The sequence below is a fragment of the Oncorhynchus masou genome, chromosome 18 (assembly GCF_036934945.1).
Source record: "Oncorhynchus masou masou isolate Uvic2021 chromosome 18, UVic_Omas_1.1, whole genome shotgun sequence".
NCBI classification, from domain to species: domain Eukaryota; kingdom Metazoa; phylum Chordata; class Actinopteri; order Salmoniformes; family Salmonidae; genus Oncorhynchus; species Oncorhynchus masou.
This window is the reverse complement of record NC_088229.1, coordinates 43,622,625-43,642,640: the sequence shown is the minus strand read 5'-3', so window position 1 is coordinate 43,642,640 and position 20,016 is coordinate 43,622,625. Positions and strand designations below refer to the sequence as shown.

The 20,016-nt window shown below is 40.4% G+C and overlaps 1 protein-coding gene across 1 annotated transcript in view; it reads left to right on the top strand.

Annotated features, from left to right (window-relative positions):
- The first annotated feature begins 408 nt into the window (after nucleotides 1-408).
- The window catches only part of nup210 (nucleoporin 210), a 63,389-nt gene continuing 43,781 nt past the window's right edge, over nucleotides 409-20,016 (top strand). Inside the window, exons 1-11 of the mRNA XM_064923433.1 lie at nucleotides 409-1,049; nucleotides 2,061-2,200; nucleotides 7,348-7,479; nucleotides 8,356-8,452; nucleotides 8,783-8,933; nucleotides 9,557-9,689; nucleotides 9,868-10,026; nucleotides 14,576-14,644; nucleotides 14,737-14,843; nucleotides 15,184-15,324; nucleotides 15,471-15,608. Of these exons, the coding sequence (XP_064779505.1) occupies nucleotides 883-1,049; nucleotides 2,061-2,200; nucleotides 7,348-7,479; nucleotides 8,356-8,452; nucleotides 8,783-8,933; nucleotides 9,557-9,689; nucleotides 9,868-10,026; nucleotides 14,576-14,644; nucleotides 14,737-14,843; nucleotides 15,184-15,324; nucleotides 15,471-15,608 (1,434 nt within the window). The 5' untranslated portion in view covers nucleotides 409-882. The remainder of the gene's footprint in view (nucleotides 1,050-2,060; nucleotides 2,201-7,347; nucleotides 7,480-8,355; nucleotides 8,453-8,782; nucleotides 8,934-9,556; nucleotides 9,690-9,867; nucleotides 10,027-14,575; nucleotides 14,645-14,736; nucleotides 14,844-15,183; nucleotides 15,325-15,470; nucleotides 15,609-20,016) is intronic.

Below are 20,016 nucleotides of genomic sequence, written 5' to 3'. Positions count from 1 at the left end.
TTTGAAACCACACTATAATTGCTTTTATCAGTAGGACTCTATGTATCAGGCTACCAGGAGTTTCATATCTTGAGATAGGCTATACAAGGGATATAGTAATCTGTCCCGATCACACCTGGACATATTTGTCCCTGTTATAATAAGCATGCATAATTCACCTCATGATCAAATGCACTGACTGAGTTGTCTTTCACAATAGTTGACTGAATAGTAGGTTGTTAGTATGTGAGTGGTGCTAAGACATAGGCTGCATTCTGTATGTTGCTGGAATGCTGGTGAGATAAAGCAGAGGTCCTCATGTACACGAAAATATTTAGGCATAAATGGCCCCGGCAAAAAGCGGAACTCTGCATCTTTAAGACATAGCGTCATCATAGACTCACATTTCGACTTTGTAAATGACGTCAACGGACTCCCAGCATGCACGCTGCAGCTCCAATTATTTGTAATGGCGGGTATTTCTGCATGTCATGTGAATTATATATTTTGTGTGAATTAATTGAATCGTTCATTTAGACGTTAGGGGAAAGTCTACTGTGTATTTTATCTAAGCTTTGTAGGTAACTTGAATTGAACGTGTACATTTAGGGGAAGAAGCGAAATTATCATAGTCATGCTGTCGCGGCACACGGTTAGTGTAAGGAATTGAAACTAAGTAGCATATCAATGGTTCGAATATTTGCTGAAATGCATGGTTACAGTAGCAATGTTAGTTTAATCTAACGCATGCCTCTTGGTAATCACTCACTGTCGGAAATGTTAATTGAGGATCAAAGAATGATACAATTATTGAACTGTATTAGGCTATAACCTCTAACCTCTTGTATTTTTTTTTAAATATTTTTTTTATTATAGTATATTCTATCTATCTGGCTGTCAGAAATGGCGGTTTTTGTGTTGAGCTCATGGTCGGTGTTTTTGTTATTGATATCAAGTTCAATTCACACCACGTGTGCCTCAAAGTTGAATATCCCCAAAGTTTTATTACCACTTGCCCGAAGCACTAGAATAAACTTCACACTGGAGGCAACTGAAGGCTGTTACAGATGGTAAGTGAATATCTTTCAAAAGATGGGTACCTTTCCTAGAATATTACCCGCCATGGAAACGTGTTGCATGGTCCACGCATGTATCATCTTACATACTAGCTCATTACTATGCACTGTGGCATATAACGAAATATTACATCAGAATAATGCTTTTAGTTGATAGAAAGTTAATATCTTTATGGAAGAAATAGTTTTGGCTTGGGTATTATCTAACAGGCATGACCCTGTCTGGAAAGTACCGGTGATCATGCACATGGATATGAGCCCAGGCCCTGCCATATGCCCCCCATAAACTGTCCAGTGTATGATAAAAAGAGTAGCAGCAGCATAATAAATGTAGATTGTGTGTGTAGAGTCAGTATACATGTGTGTGCACGTTAAGTGTGTTGGAGTGTGAGTGTGCATAGAGACAGTGCAAAATGAAATAAACTTTATGCTTTTCATTTTAGAACCTGTGCCTCATCAATCAGAGACATTTCCTGTCAAAACCTTTAATTTGATAGATAACAGCTCCCAACATGTCCTTGGGCAAAATATAATCTCTCGTAGACAGACTACGTAAACAAATGGTACTGTAGATCTGTCGTCATACATTGGGAAATGTGAGATAAGGAGTAGCATTAGTTCCGGTGCTTTGGACAAATCATGATTTGGCATTAGCATCTTTTGAATTCGGTAACAAAATGTGACATTTGGCACAGATTTGCCTGTAACTTCAAAGAGATCGGGTGGAGCTCTTCGTTTCGGATCCTTGCTCAATCAATCTCTATTCCTAACACTTATGGACCCAAAACTTAATCGAGCATCTGACCAATTACGCAAGACTTCAGTTCTGTGTTAACCGAGATTAGGCAAAATGTGAGTTATGAGACCGATTTTTATATTCATCAGGTGATGCTGAATATCACCCTGATGAAAGCAAAACACTTCCGTTTTTAATAAATAAGAGGTTATTTATCTATAAACTTCAATTGTCCCCAGAGAGTGTCTGAATACCTTTCGTACCTCCAGGTCTTCCACCAGACCGGAGGTGGCCAGCATCGAGGCTGTGGAAGTTGACGTCAGCAGACTGTGTTCCCAGAGAGCCGTCCTCCAGGCCCGCTCCACCCAGCCTTCCAGACTCACCAGCATCATACTGGCTGAGGATGTCGGTGAGTACAGTACCTGTTGGATGAAGAGAGAGAGGTGTCTTTATTGTGGCTAAGCTTTTGGTCAAACAGCCATGGAGGGACTTTTCATCCAGCATAATACGATACTAACGTGAACAGGTGAAATGGGCCTACCTGCTAATCCGGAAGTTCATGAGAGTAGTATTGAAATAGCATATTCTCACATAAGCTATTCTTGAGTCTCTCCATAGATGTTTTTCCATCCAATAGGTGACAGATTTTCATGTGAATATTCTCTGACTTGTTGCAGATAAGTCTGTGCTTGATGACATAGTGCACATAAAAACCAGTTTGCGGTTAAATTCATTCTACATTCTACGCAGAATACGCTCAAACTGGTGTGATTAGAACTAGAGGTCAACAGATTAATCGGCATGGCCAATTAATTAGGGCCGATTTCAAGTTTTCATACCAATCAGTAATTTGCCTTTTTGGATGCCGATTATAGCCGATTACATTGCAATCCACGAGGAAAATGCTCTCATGTTCTGAGCAAGGAACGTAAACGTAAAAAAAGATAACATGGCACATATTGCACTTTTACTTCCTTCTCCAACACTGTTTTTGCATTATTTAAACCATATTGAACGTGTTTCATTATTTATTTGAGACTAAATAGATTTTATTTATGTATTATATTAAGTTAATAAGTGTTCATTCAGTATTGTTGTAATTGTCATTATTACAAATATGAAGAATCGGCCGATTTAAATCGGTATCGGCTTTTTTTCGTCCTCCAACAATCTGTATCGGCGTTGAAAAATCATAATCGGTCAACCTCTAATTAGAACGCTTATTTAGAACATCCAGGTTCGATTGACTCAACAATCCACATTTGAGCTGGCCACACTTTTTTTTTTTCACAAACATTTTGCACAAACACAGTCCTTACAAAGTTATGTCCAGAATGTGACCAGTTTATTTTTGGATGCAATGTTCAAACATTCACAGAAGTAGCTACAGCATAACACAATCATCCAAACTGGAAAATGTAGGCTACATCTGTTCTAGAGCTAACTGAGGAAACATTGATGTAACACAAGTGGTCATATTTTTATAACTCTGTTGACAGAAACTACAATATGAATTAGCTAATATCAATTACTCTTTATAATTAATCACATCACGAGTGAGCTCACCATTGATCGAAATAATTTAGTTACAGACTTTCTAGAAATCGAAAGTAATCCGAGGAGGGGTAGTTTATGCATGCCGGCATGTTTTTTCCCCCGCATCAACCAAAGATAGTAAGAGGAGACAAGATGAGTTGTCTGTTTTATAGTATGCATGTTGAAGAGGGTGTGTCGTCTACGATCATCACTTCCCTTCATTCACTTCCGGAAGTTTACCCGAAAGATGAGAGAACCATTCCTTCACTTCATTATAACATCTTTGGTCTGACAGAATGCATTGTATAATGTCAACAAACAAATAACTTAGCATTAGCTCATTATTATCAGTACAACCATCAAAGAAGTATTTTACACACATCATAGGTGTACATTACAATCTATGCAATAATCAGAATGCATTTTCTCACCAGAACTTGAAAATGAGAATAAAACTGTAAATACATTATGCTCCATACATACATACATGCAGACTGTATGCACCTACAGTAGAAATGACAACACAATACGCAGAAAATAAGGAACTTACTTTGATTGGAACTCACACATGTCCAAAGTTATTATTTGTAAGGAAAACAACAAGGAAGGCAATGTTAGCGCCAGCCAGAAAATGTTCAAATTTGTGCAAGACTGCTCAAATATCTGCATACTTGATCTGCGCAAACATTAGTGAAGTGCGTGAAGAGAGAAGTTTGTCAGGCCCAGTAAAGCCTCAAACATATATTGTCCGTAACGCTAAAATGGGCTACTTCTATGTGAATTAATGAGGTGGAACACACCTCAATTCAAACTGTTAGAAAATACAACTTACAATAATTTTAAATTGACAAGTTCAAATATAGCCTATAGATAATTAGCAGGCAGCTCATGTTAACTGTTCTGTTGCATAATAATCACATTTTGGAGCAGTGAGTGCATTCTGACATTGTGTGCATAAAACAACTCACGCTGGGGCGACCGTTAGAGATATTTGGAACTTGGCCTACCGTGTGGCGCAGTGGTCTAGGCACTGCATCACAGTGCTAGCTGTGCCAGTAGAGATTCTGGGTTAGAGTCCAAGCTCTGTTGTAGCCGGCTACGACCAGGGGACCCATGGACCGGCGCACAATTGGCCCAGCATCGTCCGGGTTAGAGGAAGGCTTGGTCGGCGGGAATGTCCTTGTCCCATTGCTCACTAGCGACTCCTGTGGTGGGACGGGCACAGTGCACACTGTCACGGTCACCAGGTGTAGGGTGTTTCAAGAAAGGGCATTGTGGCTTGGTTAGGTTGTGTTTCAGAGGATGCACGGCTCTCGACCTTCGCCTCTCCCGAGTCCGTACGGGAGTTGCAGCGATGAGACAAGACTGTAACTACCAATTGGATACCACAAAATGTGGGAGAAAAAAAATAGAATAGAGATATCTGGAACTCGTGTATGAAAATGTTAAATGGGTTTTCATCGCATTTTCAACTCGACTGACGGTTTGCGTTATATAGCGAATGTGCCCTTTCTGGTATTGGCATTTGCGCTCAAGCCAACTGCTCACAGATACAGTGTGGGCATAGCCTACATGATGAAATGATTATGGACAAAAGAGCGAGATTATAAAAACTGTGTCAAATGGCAGCCAAGCATCGATCATCACGTCACCAGAATAACACCCTCGATATTTATTGGAAAGAAGCATCAAGCTCATCACCTTGTACTTCACAAGGTGGTGAAAGTTCATCATTATTTATTTAATCTGTAATCTAATAAACTGCATCAATTCCCTTGTCATAGGGGGAAGAGCACACGTGTCATCATGTGACTCAGTTTACTTCGATATAATGGTTATTATATCAATATTTTAGCTCGAAAGCATTTCAACTGCCATTTCTCTTATAATTCATTTTACCCAGATGAAAAGATCCCACCATGTCTAGCGTATTTTTTTGGTCAACATTTGGAAAGTTTGTCTATAAACTTGCTGTTTCCATTAGGTCTGTCATGACATTTTGTATCCATGAAAAGGTTGTATGGAAACTTGGTTCAAGGTAAGGACTTGTTATACTTCGGTCCAAGGATGTTGAGGTGATTTAGCCTATAGGCCATCACCAGATAATCTACTCAGTGTATTGCTTAAATCAGCCCTATGAACTACAGTACCAGTCAAAAGTTTGGACACACCTACTCATTCAAGGGTTTTTCTTTATTTGAACTATTTTTTACATTGTAGAATAATAGTGAAGACTTTAAAACTATGAAATAACACATGGAATCATGTAGATTCTTCAAATAGCAATCCTTGTCTTGATGACAGTTTTATGCACTCTTGGCATTATCTCAACTAGCTTCATGAGGAATGCTTTTCCAACAGTCTTGAAGGAGTTCCCACATATGCTGAGCACTTGTTGGCTGCTTTCTCTTCACTCTGCTGTCCAACTCATCCCAAACCATCTCAATTGGGTTGAGGTCAAGTGATTGTGTACGCCAGGTCATCTGATGCAGGACCCCATCGCTCTCCTTGGTCAAATAGCCCTTACACAGCGTGGAGGTGTGGTTTGGGTTATTGTCCTGTTGAAAAACAAATGATAGTCCCACTCAGCGTAAACCAGATGGGATGGCATATCGCTGCAGAACGTTGTGGTAGCCATACTGGCTACGTGTTCCTTGAATTCTAAATAAATCAGACACTGTCACCAGAAAAGTAAATCACACCACCTCCTCCATGCTACACGATGGGAACCACAGATACGGAGATCATCCGTTCACCTACTCGGCGTCTCACAAGGACACGGCGGTTAGAACCAAAAATCTCACATTTGTAATCATCAGACCAAAGGACAGATTTCCATCGGTCTAATGTCCATTACTCGTGTTTCTTGGCCCAAGCAAGTCTCTTCTTCTTATTGGTGTCCTTTAGTAGTGGTTTCTTTGCAGCAATTCAACCATGAACGCCTGATTTTATGCAGTCTCTGAACAGTTGATATTGAGATGTCTGTTACTTGAGCTCTGTGAAGAATTTATTTGGGCTGCAATCTGAGGTGCATTTAATTCTAATGAACAGTTTCATCTTAGCGCTTAATGGTTTTTTGCGACTGCACTTAAAGAAACGTTCTGTTCTTTAAATTTTCTGCATTAACTGACCATGTCTTAAAGCAATGATGGATTGTTGTTTCTCTTTGCGACTTGAGCTGTTCTTGCTATAATATGGACTTGGTCTTTTAACAAATAGGGCTGTCTTCTGAAAACCATCCCTACCTTGTCACAACACAACTGATTGGCTCAAAGGTGAAGGAAGAAGGAAAGAAATTCCACAAATGAACTTGTAAAATTCCAAGTGACTACCTCATGACTGGTTGAGAGACTGCCAACAGTGTGCAAGTCTGTCATCAAGGCAAAGGGTGGCTACTTTGAAGAGTAAAACATATTTGGATTTAACACTTTTTTTTTTTGGTTTCAACATGATTCCACATGTGTTATTTCATAGTTTCGATGTCTTCACTATTATTCTACAATGTAGAAAATAAAACCCTTCAATGAGTAGGTGTGTCCAAACTTTTGACTGGTATTGTAGATGTTGAAACATTTCCCTTTTTATTAGCTTAATCCGGTTTGTAAGTGCTTGGCTAGATATAAAAAAGTGCATCCCTGTGGGGCTCAGTAAAAGGAATGAAAACTGCTGCTTTACCACATTGTGCAATAGTATTGCATGCCAGATGTTTACTCCAGCGCTATTGGCTTGTCATGGGGCAGTCATTCGTGATACAGACTGTAATTAGATGTGCCTAACTCATAGGCCCTTTCAGATGCCTTTCTTATAAACTTCTTTAACAACAATCATGTTGAAACTGTACAGAACGGTGCAGTAATACTGAATGTAGCCCATCGCTAATCACAGCAGGACCTCTGGGATGTTTCCTTTCTTGAGTTGAATACACCTCGTACCGTATCACTCATTGCTAAGGTTTGGTGCGTTTGATGATAACTGGCTGCATTACCTGTGTGTGTGGCTATCCCCTTCTCCTGTACTCAGTAACCGGACAGGTACTGCGCTGTGATGCCATCGTGGACATCATCAGTGAGATCCAGATAGTGTCCACCACCAGAGAGCTGCACCTGGAGGACTCACCACTGGAACTGAAGATCCACGCACTGGACTCTGAGGGTGAGGAGTGTTCAAGGATACACTGTTATGCGTTATTGGACAGCTTGTAGCATTTTTTCTCTTTTGCTCAGAGAGATTTACGCCACGGTATGCTGTCATCACAACACTTGACATTAAGTTGCTCTATACCTACCTCTATTAACGGTGTACTTACTCTAGTAACATTGTATCACCATTGTTGCAACAAAGTCCTGATATTCCACTTGTGTAAACTTTTTACAATTGTAATTGCTTTGCAATGTTCTTAGTAGAGTAATTAGAGCTTTACTACAGATATAAGAACAACTTAAAAGTGCTATCCGCTTCAGTTTAATGCATCGAGAGATCCACAGTATTGTTGTGTGGACTAGCCGGTATAATGACTTTTCCAGTAGTGATGATTGTGATCCCCCATGGCAGGCCTTCCCTGTCCTCAGGCAGTGGTTAAATGTCTCTTTGTTCTGTCTCACTGGTTCCATTTGGGCCAGGCACAGACAAACTCTGTTAAATGAGCTGGAGCCACAACCTGATTCCGTTTGATGACGGACCCCAAGGCGCGCTGCATTTTGTTGTTTGTTTTAGCCTTTATGTGTACTACTCTCAGATCTATCAAATGGAATAGCTGAAATACCGTGTTGAAAGAGGATTATTGGTGTTTGGGCTTATAGGACTGCAACCTTTAGGGACTAGTCAAAGTGGTGTGCGGTATTTGCCGTCTTGTCCACGGGGATTTAAGTCCTTTCAACACAAATTCACAGGACAATGTTTTGCCTGTAGCAGTGTAAAATATATTTGAAAGTTGAAACTTAAATTGCACAATGTACGTTAAATCTAATCCCAAGCAATGGGTGCATGTACTTGGCCACGTCTCTCACCCCCAAATTGTCGATTGTGCAGGAAACACCTTCAGCACTCTAGCAAGCCTGGTGTTTGACTGGACCATTGTGAAAGATGCAGACATGGATGGATTCCTTGACTCCTACAACTCATTAAGGTGCGTTTCCATGCACTCAATCATGGAGAAAACAACCTGCCTGTGAGCGTGAATGTAAAGTAGATGGTCAACAACATCATTATAACAACTGGTTTAAGGATGGCAATTCAATCTTACCTGTGGCTTATCAAGTTATTTAAATACATTTGGTTATGATTTGCCTTGTGCCAGAATTGACCTCAAAACCTGAGGCCTATCCTATTCTGAAGTAATCTTATCACAAGTCTAATATATTATCCTCTGTATGTAGAGGTTAATTGTAAGATGTCCATTTGTCACTGTCGATAATAGGCATGTAATGTGTTTTCCAATCCCTTTCCCTCCCTCAAGGGTTCTTAAATTCTCTGAGTCTACGTACACCCCCCCTGGTTACATCTCTGAGATGGAGAGAGTGGGGAAACAGGGAGATATCATCTTGGTGTCAGGACTGAAAACGGGCCACGCTAAGCTCAAGGCCAAAATCCAAGAATCTCTCTATAAGGTTTAAAAATTTCCTGAATTTCTTACCTTGTTTTTTTGAAGTAGACTGTATCATACTGTATAGTTAATAATTAAATACTGGCTCAAGGACCTCAAATCAGAAGTATTTTTTTTTTGTGTAGAAGCGAGGGAAGGGAACATCAGAGGGGTGTAAAAACGTGAGCTTAGTTGAAGTAGTTTCCTACTATCGTCTTGGCTCGTGGCAGGCAGCAGCCCTCTGGGGGCACTGACGGCTATAAATAACTATTTGACTTGCGTAAAAGTGATGTCTCCTCTCCAGTCTTATCTGTGATGTCACAGCAAGTAGAGCCTGTCTAACCGGTCTGAAATGAGACTCCACATAGGGTAGGCGTAATATTCGATTACACAGAGCGAGTACAGTACCACTGAAGGGTGTATTTACAACAGTCAATTATATACCAAAAATGTAAAGTAGTTTTTTATGTGATGATATGAAATATGATTACAAAGTTGACACAATTAGATTAATGACATGCCGTGGAGTGTTGGGAGCTTTTGCTAGCGTGTGAATCATACTGTAACCGATTTGGTCTGGTTTCTCGGCATGTCAAACGGCATGTGTAGTCTGCTGTGCCGTAACTACGGTATCTACCCTTCACACAGGATGTGGGTGCAGCAGAGGTGAAACTGCTGATTCTGGAGAACATCCTACTGAGCCCTGCACATGATGTCTACCTGCTGGTGGGCACATCCATCCAATACAAGGTCCAGAAGATTAGACAGGGAAAGATCACAGGTAGGTCTGAAATTGAATCAAGTAAATGAACAATAAATTCTGTATTGAATCACGTGTGCCAAGAATGGTTAGATGGTATTCATATCACAGCTCAGGGTGGCATGTTACACGTTTATGAAGTAAATAATGGCGATATTATGATAAAGAACTAACCCAGGTTAGTTCTGTTTTGTTCCAGAGTTATCCATGCCCTGTGACCAGTATGAGCTGCACCTCCAGAACAGTTTGGCTGGGCCTGATGGAATCCAAGAGCTGGCCGTGGCTAGTCTGGACCAGAGCACCTCCACAGTCAATGGCCTGCATCTGGGACATATCAACGTGGTGCTGGACCATAAGAGTATCCTTTAAGACATACCACACTTTACATGATCTTGATTAGTTTTGGACTCCTACTGTGCTATGACATTATTTGGGAACTATGCAGCAACATTTAGGCCTGTGGCAGTCATGACATTTTGTCAGCCGGTGATTGTCATACAAATAACTGCCTGTCTCATGATAATCGGCCATTAACATAAACACGTTTAGCGTCTCCGGCTTCCACGCATAGCCTACAAGCCACTGATGTGAACCTTTGGAACATGTACATAAAAAATAAAAAAAATCGAATAAATCCATTTAATATAGACTACACCATCACAATAAATCCATTATTTATTTTAGGCAGGTCTAAAGAAACATGATATGAAGAAAATGTAGCCTATTTCAGAAGAACAGAATTGTATATTCTGAGTCATCCTTATGTTAAGTCCTGATCTGGCTATGTCATATGGCTGTGGGCTACACTAGTTAATTTAGCAGACAATATTTGCTTAATTCCAGTGGTGTTATTTTATTTTATAGTAGGAACAATACAATTGAACATAGCTGAATAAAATAGAAAGGATATTTTCCCCTATTGATTTCTGAGGGAGTGTGCACATGCAGCTCTTCTGTGTTGAGCTGTTAAACAAAGAAACAGGTACTCCTATATGCTTAATTTTGTTATTTAAGCAACTTTAGGTGAGATACAAACGTTATGCTATATGTTTTGATTTCTAATACATTCGAAGGCTGCATGATGCGACTGATTCTGATTTGAAAAAAGTTCCATGAAAGATGAACACTTAATTTTTTTATATGCCAGGTAAGCTACACTGGTTGTAAAGCGGATGAATGTGCTTAATTTGAAGAATTGAGCAATAAATATAGCCGCATGAGAAAGCTGGGGTTCTGTTTTAAATAGTGGCCAGTCAAAACTCTGTTTTCATACATGATTGCGCAATGACGGGCTTATAAGACCACGTTTCACTAGGCTTTGTAGGCTATGGGCTCTCAAACCGTGTTCCAGGGGTCTTGGGCCTGTAGGCATTGTGATTGCAAACCTTTTCAAAACATGTAGGCCTATGGGCTCGGCTACATGGTGCATGGGACTGATTTGGAAAAAGTGACAAAAGTATCTTAGACTGCACACACTGGCCATCGCTCACAAGTGATATTGTCATCCATCAGACAATTCTCAAATGTAATCTCTTCTTTAAATTGACCAAATAATATGTATGATATTAGTTTAGATTTAGAATGTTCCATTATCATGCTTGTAACAGCCCTAATCATGTCACAACACTTGTCACATCAACAGTGTTGCGTAATGGTTATTGTAATGACATGCAATGGTGTGTAACATGAATGGTGCACTGTGTAGGAAGGGAGTAATGGTGAAGTTTTGTGTTCCATTTTATCTGTATGGTTTGAGCCCTGAATACTGATTGGCTGACAGCTGTGTTATATTAGACCGTATACCACAGGTATGATTAAACATGTATTTTTACTGTTCTAATTACTTTGGTAACCAGTTTATAATAGCAATAAGGCACCTCATGGCTTTGTGGTATATGGCCAATATACCACAGCTAAGGGCTGTATCCAGGCACTCTGCATCGCGTCTTGCCTATGAACAGCCCATAGCCGTGATGTATTGGCCATATACCACACCCCCTTGGTCCTAAATATATCCTCCTCAGTGGATTGCAGTGCTTTATCTGTATATATATAGAGGAGGTGAGTGTGCCTAGTGGAGCAGAGACGGGCAGTAATATAACAGGACTTGACAGACTGATGAGCTAAAGCTCTACTTAACTTCATATGGCTGCAGGGGTAGTATTGAGTAGCTTGGATGAAAAGGTGCCCATTGTAAACGGCCAGCTCCTCAGTCTCAGTTGCTAATATAAGCATATTAGTACTGGATAGAAAACACTCTAAAGTTTCCAAAACTGTCAAAATATTGTCTGTGAGTATAACAGAACTGATATTGCAGGCGAAACCCCGAGGAAAATCAAAATAGGAAGTGGCTTCTATTTTGAGAACTGCATATTCCATAGCCTCCCTTTGCTGGATTTAAAGGGATATGAAACAGATTCCTTTTCCTATCGCTTCCTCAAGGTGTCAACAGTCTTCAGACATAGTTTCAGGCTTTTATTTTGAAAAATGAGCCAGAACGATAACATTGCGTCAAGTGGTCACATGAGTTTTGCTCACGCAACAGAGTTTGGATAGGTATTACTTTTCCCTCCTACTGTGAAAGACATTTGCGGTTGATATATTATCGATTATATACAGTGCCTTGCGAAAGTATTTGGCCCCCTTGAACTTTGCGACCTTTTGCCACATTTCAGGCTTCAAACATAAAGATATAAAACTGTATTTTTTTGTGAAGAATCAACAACAAGTGGGACACAATCATGAAGTGGAACGACATTTATTGGATATTTCAAACTTTTTTAACAAATCAAAAACTGAAAAATTGGGCGTGCAAAATTATTCAGCCCCTTTACTTTCAGTGCAGCAAACTCTCTCTAGAAGTTCAGTGAGGATCTCTGAATGATCCAATGTTGACCTAAATGACTAATGATGATAAATACAATCCACCTGTGTGTAATCAAGTCTCCGTATAAATGCACCTGCACTGTGATAGTCTCAGAGGTCCGTTAAAAGCGCAGAGAGCATCATGAAGAACAAGGAACACACCAGGCAGGTCCGAGATACTGTTGTGAAGAAGTTTAAAGCCGGATTTGGATACAAAAAGATTTCCCAAGCTTTAAACATCCCAAGGAGCACTGTGCAAGCGATAATATTGAAATGGAAGGAGTATCAGACCACTGCAAATCTACCAAGACCTGGCCGTCCCTCTAAACGTTCAGCTCATACAAGGAGAAGACTGATCAGAGATGCAGCCAAGAGGCCCATGATCACTCTGGATGAACTGCAGAGATCTACAGCTGAGGTGGGAGACTCTGTCCATAGGACAACAATCAGTCGCATATTGCACAAATCTGGCCTTTATGGAAGAGTGGCAAGAAGAAAGCCATTTCTTAAAGATATCCATAAAAAGTGTCGTTTAAAGTTTGCCACAAGCCACCTGGGAGACACACCAAACATGTGGAAGAAGGTGCTCTGGTCAGATGAAACCAAAATTGAACTTTTTGGCAACAATGCAAAACGTTATGTTTGGCGTAAAAGCAACACAGCTCATCACCCTGACCACACCATCCCCACTGTCAAACATGGTGGTGGCAGCATCATGGTTTGGGCCTGCTTTTCTTCAGCAGGGACAGGGAAGATGGCTCAAATTGATGGGAAGATGGATGGAGCCAAATACAGGACCATTCTGGAAGAAAACCTGATGGAGTCTGCAAAAGACCTGAGACTGGGACGGAGATTTGTCTTCCAACAAGACAATGATCCAAAACATAAAGCAAAATCTACAATGGAATGGTTCAAAAATAAACATATCCAGGTGTTAGAATGGCCAAGTCATAGTCCAGACCTGAATCCAATCGAGAATCTGTGGAAAGAACTGAAAACTGCTGTTCACAAATGCTCTCCATCCAACCTCACTGAGCTCGAGCTGTTTTGCAAGGAGAAATGGGAAAAAAATTCAGTCTCTCGATGTGCAAAACTGATAGAGACATACCCCAAGCAACTTACAGCTGTAATCGCAGCAAAAGGTGGCGCTACAAAGTATTAACTTAAGGGGGCTGAATAATTTTGCACGCCCAATTTTTCAGTTTTTGATTTGTTAAAAAAGTTTGAAATATCCAATAAATGTCGTTCTACTTCATGATTGTGTCCCACTTGTTGTTGATTCTTCACAAAAAATACAGTTTTATATCTTTATGTTTGAAGCCTGAAATGTGGCAAAAGGTCGCAAAGTTCAAGGGGGCCGAATACTTTCGCAAGGCACTGTATTTTAAAAACAACCTGAGGATTGATTATGAAAAATGTTTGACATGTTTCTGTGGACATTATGGAAACTATTTGGAATTTTTGTCTGCGTTGTCGTGACCGCTCTTTCCTCTGGATTTCTGAACATAACGCGACAAACAGAGGTATTTTGGATATAAAAATAATCTTTATGGATCAAAAGGAACATTTGTTGTGTAACTGGGAGTCTCGTGAGTGAAGATTATCAAAGGTAAACGATTAATTTGATTGCTTTTCTGATTCTTGTGACCGAGCTGCCTGATGCTAAGTGTACTTAATGTTTGTCGTGCGATCGATAAACTTACACAAACGCTTGGATTGCTTTCGCTGTAAAGCATAACACGACAGGTGGATTAACAAAAAGGCTAAACTGTGTTTTCCTGTATTGCACTTGTTATTTCATGAATATAAATATTTGTAGTAATATTTATTGAATGTAGCGCTATGCTATTCAGGGGTTGTTGATGACACTTATCCCGTTAGTGGGATTGCAGCCATAACAAGTTAAGACCCTACCCCAGCGACTTGTATTGTGCACTTGACAAACACGAGACATGAACCGTGTTGTCAGTATAACTAAAAACGGTCCCAGAATGCCACTCTTTGTGTACCTAACGTTATTGTCCTTAATAACAATTGCTCAGGCCTTCGCATGCAAGGGGTGTCTCGTCTGCCCAACGGGACTCTGTATGTGGTGGAACCAGGATACTTGGGTATGTTTGATGCTTTCATCCTTGTGTATTAGCGATTTAATTTTAAAGTAAACCATTCCAGTTCAAATTTGAACTTTTGTCTTTTCTCCCAGGATTTAAGATTAATCCTGGAGAGAGCTGGGTCCTGGAAACAGGACGAGTGTATAATATCCTCATTGAAGTGTTTGACAAGTCAAGCAATAGGATTTACCTATCTGATGTAAGTAAGCTCTGCCTAAGTTGTCTTAATTCTATACCGTCATTGATTGATCTGTTTGTTAAATCTGTAACACTGTCACTCTTCTCACTCTTATAAAATGGAAAACCTAATTTATTGTCAGTATAATTCTGCATCTTCCTCTTGATGTTTAATCAACTGCAGACTGAAATACAGCTGGGAGACATAAAAATACTGGAAAGGAAGATTTAGGACATTTTTGGCCTACATCATTTGTCCTATTTGATGGTTGTTTTTTTTCCACACTTTAAAACAGTTCTTCTCTGTCTTATTTCCTTCTGTATTTTTTAAGTGCTACTCTCTTGATTGTTTCTGTCTGCAGAACATTCGGATCGAAGCTGCCTTCCCAGAGGAGTACTTTGAGATTCTGGAGTCCTCCCTGAATGGATCCTACCACCGTGTCAAGGCTTTGAAAAACGGGCTAACACTAATTGAAGCTGTGCTCAAATCTGTGGTGGATCAAGTGAGTTTTGGCATAACCTTGAATTAGTTTCTTCGCAGATATTTTGAGTGTGTTATCTTATATCCAACTGTGGGAGATCATTATCATTCGTTAGAAATAGCTTGGTTATGTCTTAAGTTAACAAGGTTGTTGTTTTTCTGTTCTAGAATGGAAGAGTCCATGAGCTGGCCAACACAGTCCATAATGAACAGGATGTAGAAATGTACAATCCCATAGTCCTCAGTCCCAGTATCCTCACGTTTCCATGGCAGCCTAAGGTTGGAGCCTACCAGTACACAATACAGGTAGTTGTCAATTTTTAATACAAGCCAGTCTAGAATCATTCAGTATATGTTCACTGATACCCTTCTTTTGGAACCCATGTTGCTGAAGAATCTCTCAAGTCATCCACTAGACTTGTAATCAAGTTGTGTGTTTATGAATATATTTAGTAGGGTTGACCCCATGTAGTTGACTGGTCTATTGTTTGGTCGATAGGATGTTGGTCAACAGAGATTTCTTTAGTCAAGCAGTAGCAAAAAATTATAATAATTGAATGGTGTACCTGTCTGATTAGCAGCAGTCTGAGTGGACTAATCCATTGTGGAGGCCGTGGGGATGGCACAGTCCATCACTGACATGTGCTACTAAAATTGTATATGGTTATATTACGTAAGAACAATGGTACAACACCACCTCTGGGATTTATTTAGTGTTTACATTGTTCCAAATTGTCAGGAAAAATTGTATTTCAAATAATAACCCTCCTTTTTCTTGATCTCGTTGATGTTAATAATAATAGGTAATGTTGTTATCATTAGTAAGCTTTGCATAACCACTCTAGAGTTGTATGCCAAAGAGCCCATCCTGTTTAGTCTTAATACCGTAACTTAGTTAATAAGCCTATATTTCAATACTTATAAACAGTACCAGTCAAAAGTTTGGACACTACTCATTATTATTTTAATTTTATTTTAAACTATTTTCTACATTGTAGAATATTAGTGAAGACATCACAACTATGAAATAACACATATGGAATTATGTAGTAACCAATAAAGTGTTAAACAAATCAAAATATTTGAGTTTCTTAAAAGTATCCACCCTTTGCCTTGATGACAGCTTTGCATACTCTTGGCATTCTCTTAACCAGCTTCATGAGGTAGTCACCTGGAATGCATTTCAGTTAACTTCTTATGGCTGCAGGGGCAGCATTGAGTAGCTTGGATGAAAAGGTGCCCATTGTAAACGGCCAGCTCCTCAGTCTCAGTTGCTAATATATGCATATTATTATTAGTATTGGATAGAAAACACTCTAAAGTTTCCAAAACTGTCAAAATATTGTCTGTGAGTATAACAGAACTGATATTGCAAGCAAAACCCTGAGGAATATCAAACCAGGAAGTGGCTCCATGTTCCATAGCCTCCCTCTGCTCCATTTAAAGGGATGTCAACCAGATTCCTTTTCCTATCGCTTTCTCAAGATGTCAACAGTCTTCAGACAGTTTCAGGCTTTTATTTTGAAAAACGAGCCAGAAAGATGACATTGCGTCAAGTGGTCGCGTGAGTTTTGCTCGCGCAACAGAGTTTGGACGGCCATTGCTTTCCCCTCTCCTACTGATAGACATTTGCGGTTGATATACACTGCTCAAAAAAATAAAGGGAACACTTAAACAACACAATGTAACTCCGAGTCAATCACACTTCTGTGAAATCAAACTGTCCACTTAGGAAGCAACACTGATTGACAATACATTTCACATGCTGTGCAAATGGAATAGACAACAGGTGGAAATTATATGCATTTAGCAAGACACCCCCAATAAAAGAGTTGTTCTGCAGGTGGGGACCACAGACCACTTCTCAGTTCCTATGTTTCCTGGCTGATGTTTTAGTCACTTTTGAATGCTGGCGGTGCTTTCACTCTAGTGGGTAGCATGAGACGGAGTCTACAACCCACACAAGTGGCTCAGGTAGTGCAGCTCATCCAGGATGGCACATCAATGCGAGATGTGGCAAGAAGGTTTACTGTGTCTGTCAGCGTAGTGTCCAGAGCATGGAGGCGCTACCAGGAGACAGGCCAGTACATCAGGAGATGTGGAGGAGGCCGTAGGAGGGCAACAACCAGCAGCAGGACTGCTACCTCCGCCTTTGTGCAAGGAGGAACAGGAGGAGCACTGCCAAATCCCTGCAAAATGACCTCCGGCAGGCCACATGTGTCTGTTTCTGACAGTTTGATCAGACTCCATGAGGGTGGTATATGAGGGCCTGACGTCCACAGGTGGGGGTTGTGCTTACAGCCCAACACCGTGCAGGACGTTTGGCATTTGCCAGAGAACACCAAGATTGGCAAATTCGCCACTGGCGCCCTGTGCTCTTCACAGATGTGCTCAGTGTGAACCTGCTTTCATGTGACAGACGTGACAGTCTGGAGACGCCGTGGAGAACGTTCTGCTGCCTGCAACATCCTCCAGCATGACCGGTTTGGTGGTGGGTCAGTCATGGTGTGGGGTGGCATTTCTTTGGGGGGCCGCACAGCCCTCCATGTGCTCGCCAGAGGTAGCCTGACTGCCATTAGGTACCGAGATACGATCCTCAAACCCATAGTGAGACCATATGCTGGTGCGGTTGGCCCTCCTAATGCAAGACAATGCTAGACCTCATGTGGCTGGAGTGTGTCAGCAGTTCCTGCAAGAGGAAGGCATTGATGCTATGGACTGGCCTGCCTGTTCCCCAGACCTGAATCCAATTGAGCACATCTGGGACATCATGTCTCGCTCCATCCACCAACGCCACGTTGCACCACAGACTGTCCAGGAGTTGGCGGATGCTTTAGTCCAGGTCTGGGAGGAGATCCCTCAGGAGACCATCCGCCACCTCATCAGGAGCATGCCCAGGCACACCACTGAGCCTCATTTTGACTTGTTTTAAGGACATTACATCAAAGTTGGATCAGCCTGTAGTGTGGTTTTCCACTTTAATTTTGAGTGTGACTCCAAATCCAGACCTCCATGGTTTGATAAATTTGATTTCCATTGATAATTTTTGTGTGATTTTGTTGTCAGCACATTCAACTATGTAAAGAAAAGTATTTAATAAGAATATTTCATTCATTCAGATCTAGGATGTGTTATTTTAGTGTTCCCTTTATTTTTTGAGTAGTGTTATCGATTATATATTTTAAAAACAACCTGAGGATTGATTATAAAAAATGTTTGACATGTTTCTGTGGACATTACGGAAACTTTGGAATTTGTCTGCGTTGTCGTGACTGCTCTTTCCTGTGGATTTCTGAACTTAACGCACCAAACAAACGGAGGATTTGTTTGTTTTATATTTTGGATATAAAAATAATCTTTATCGAACAAAAGGAACATTTGTTGTGTAACTGGGAGTCTCGTGAGTGAAGGTCCATCAAAGGTAAACGATTAATTTGATTGATTTTCTGATTTTCGTGACCAAGCTACTTGATGCTAAGTGTACTTAATGTTTTGTCATGTGATCAATAAATTTACACAAACGCTTGGATTGCTTTCGCTGTAAAGCATAATTTCAAAATCTGACACGACAGGTGGATTAACAAAAGGCTAAACTGTTTTCCTGTATTGCACTTGTGATTTCATGAATATAAATATTTTTAGTAATATTCATTGAATGTAGCGCTATGCAATTCAGCGGTTGTTGATGACAATTATCCCGTTAACTTGTTATGGCTGCAATCCCGTTAACAGGTGTGCCTTAAATTTAATTTATGGAATTTCTTTCCTTCTTGCATTTGAGCCAATCTGTTGTCTTGTGAGAAGGTAGGGGATGGTATACAGGAGATGGCCCCATTTGGTAAAATACCAAGTCCATATTATGGCAAGAAGAGCTCAAATAAGCAAAGAGAAATGACACTCCATCACTTTGACTGACCTTCATGTCTTAATCTCGAACATTTCAAGAACTTTGAAAGTTTCTTCAAGTGCGGTCAGAGAAATCATATTGTAATCTGACAGCACACACAATATGTATGCAGTGCATGTTCCTTACCTTCTTTTTCTTGATCTCCAGTTTTATCCACAACTAGTCAAATGTTTTCCAAACATCCAACTTCTCCTTTACCTCGAGCAACCAGTGAAGTTCTCCTATTGGTCACGTGCATGTGATGCATACATGCGTCACTTTAAGGGTTGAGGGAATAGGGAATGTTTTTCCAAAATGAATGAGGGATTTAAGTAACAGAACTTTTCAGTCAAATGGCTGTAATTGCAGTGCTTTCAGGAAAGTATTCAGAGCCTTTGACTTTTTCCAGATTTTTTTTTAAACGTTACAGCTTTATTCTAAAATGTATTGTTTTTTCCCCCTCATCGACACACAATACCCCATAATGACAAAGCAAAAACTTAGAGATAAAAAAAACAGAAATGTCACATTTCATAAGTATTCAGACCCTTTACTCAGTACTTTGTTGAAGGGCCTTTGGCAGCAATTACAGTCTCGAGTCCTCTTGGGTATGACACTACAAACTTGGCACACCTGTATTTAGGGAGTTTCTCCCATCCTCTCAAGCTCTGTCAGGTTAGATGGGGAGTGTCGCTGCACAGCTATTTTCAAGTTTCTCCAGAGATGTTCAAGTCTGGGCCACTAGATCATTCGGAGACTTGTCCCGAAGCAAGTCCTGCATTGTCTTGGCTGTGTGTTTAGGGTCATTGTCCTGTTGGAAGGCGTACC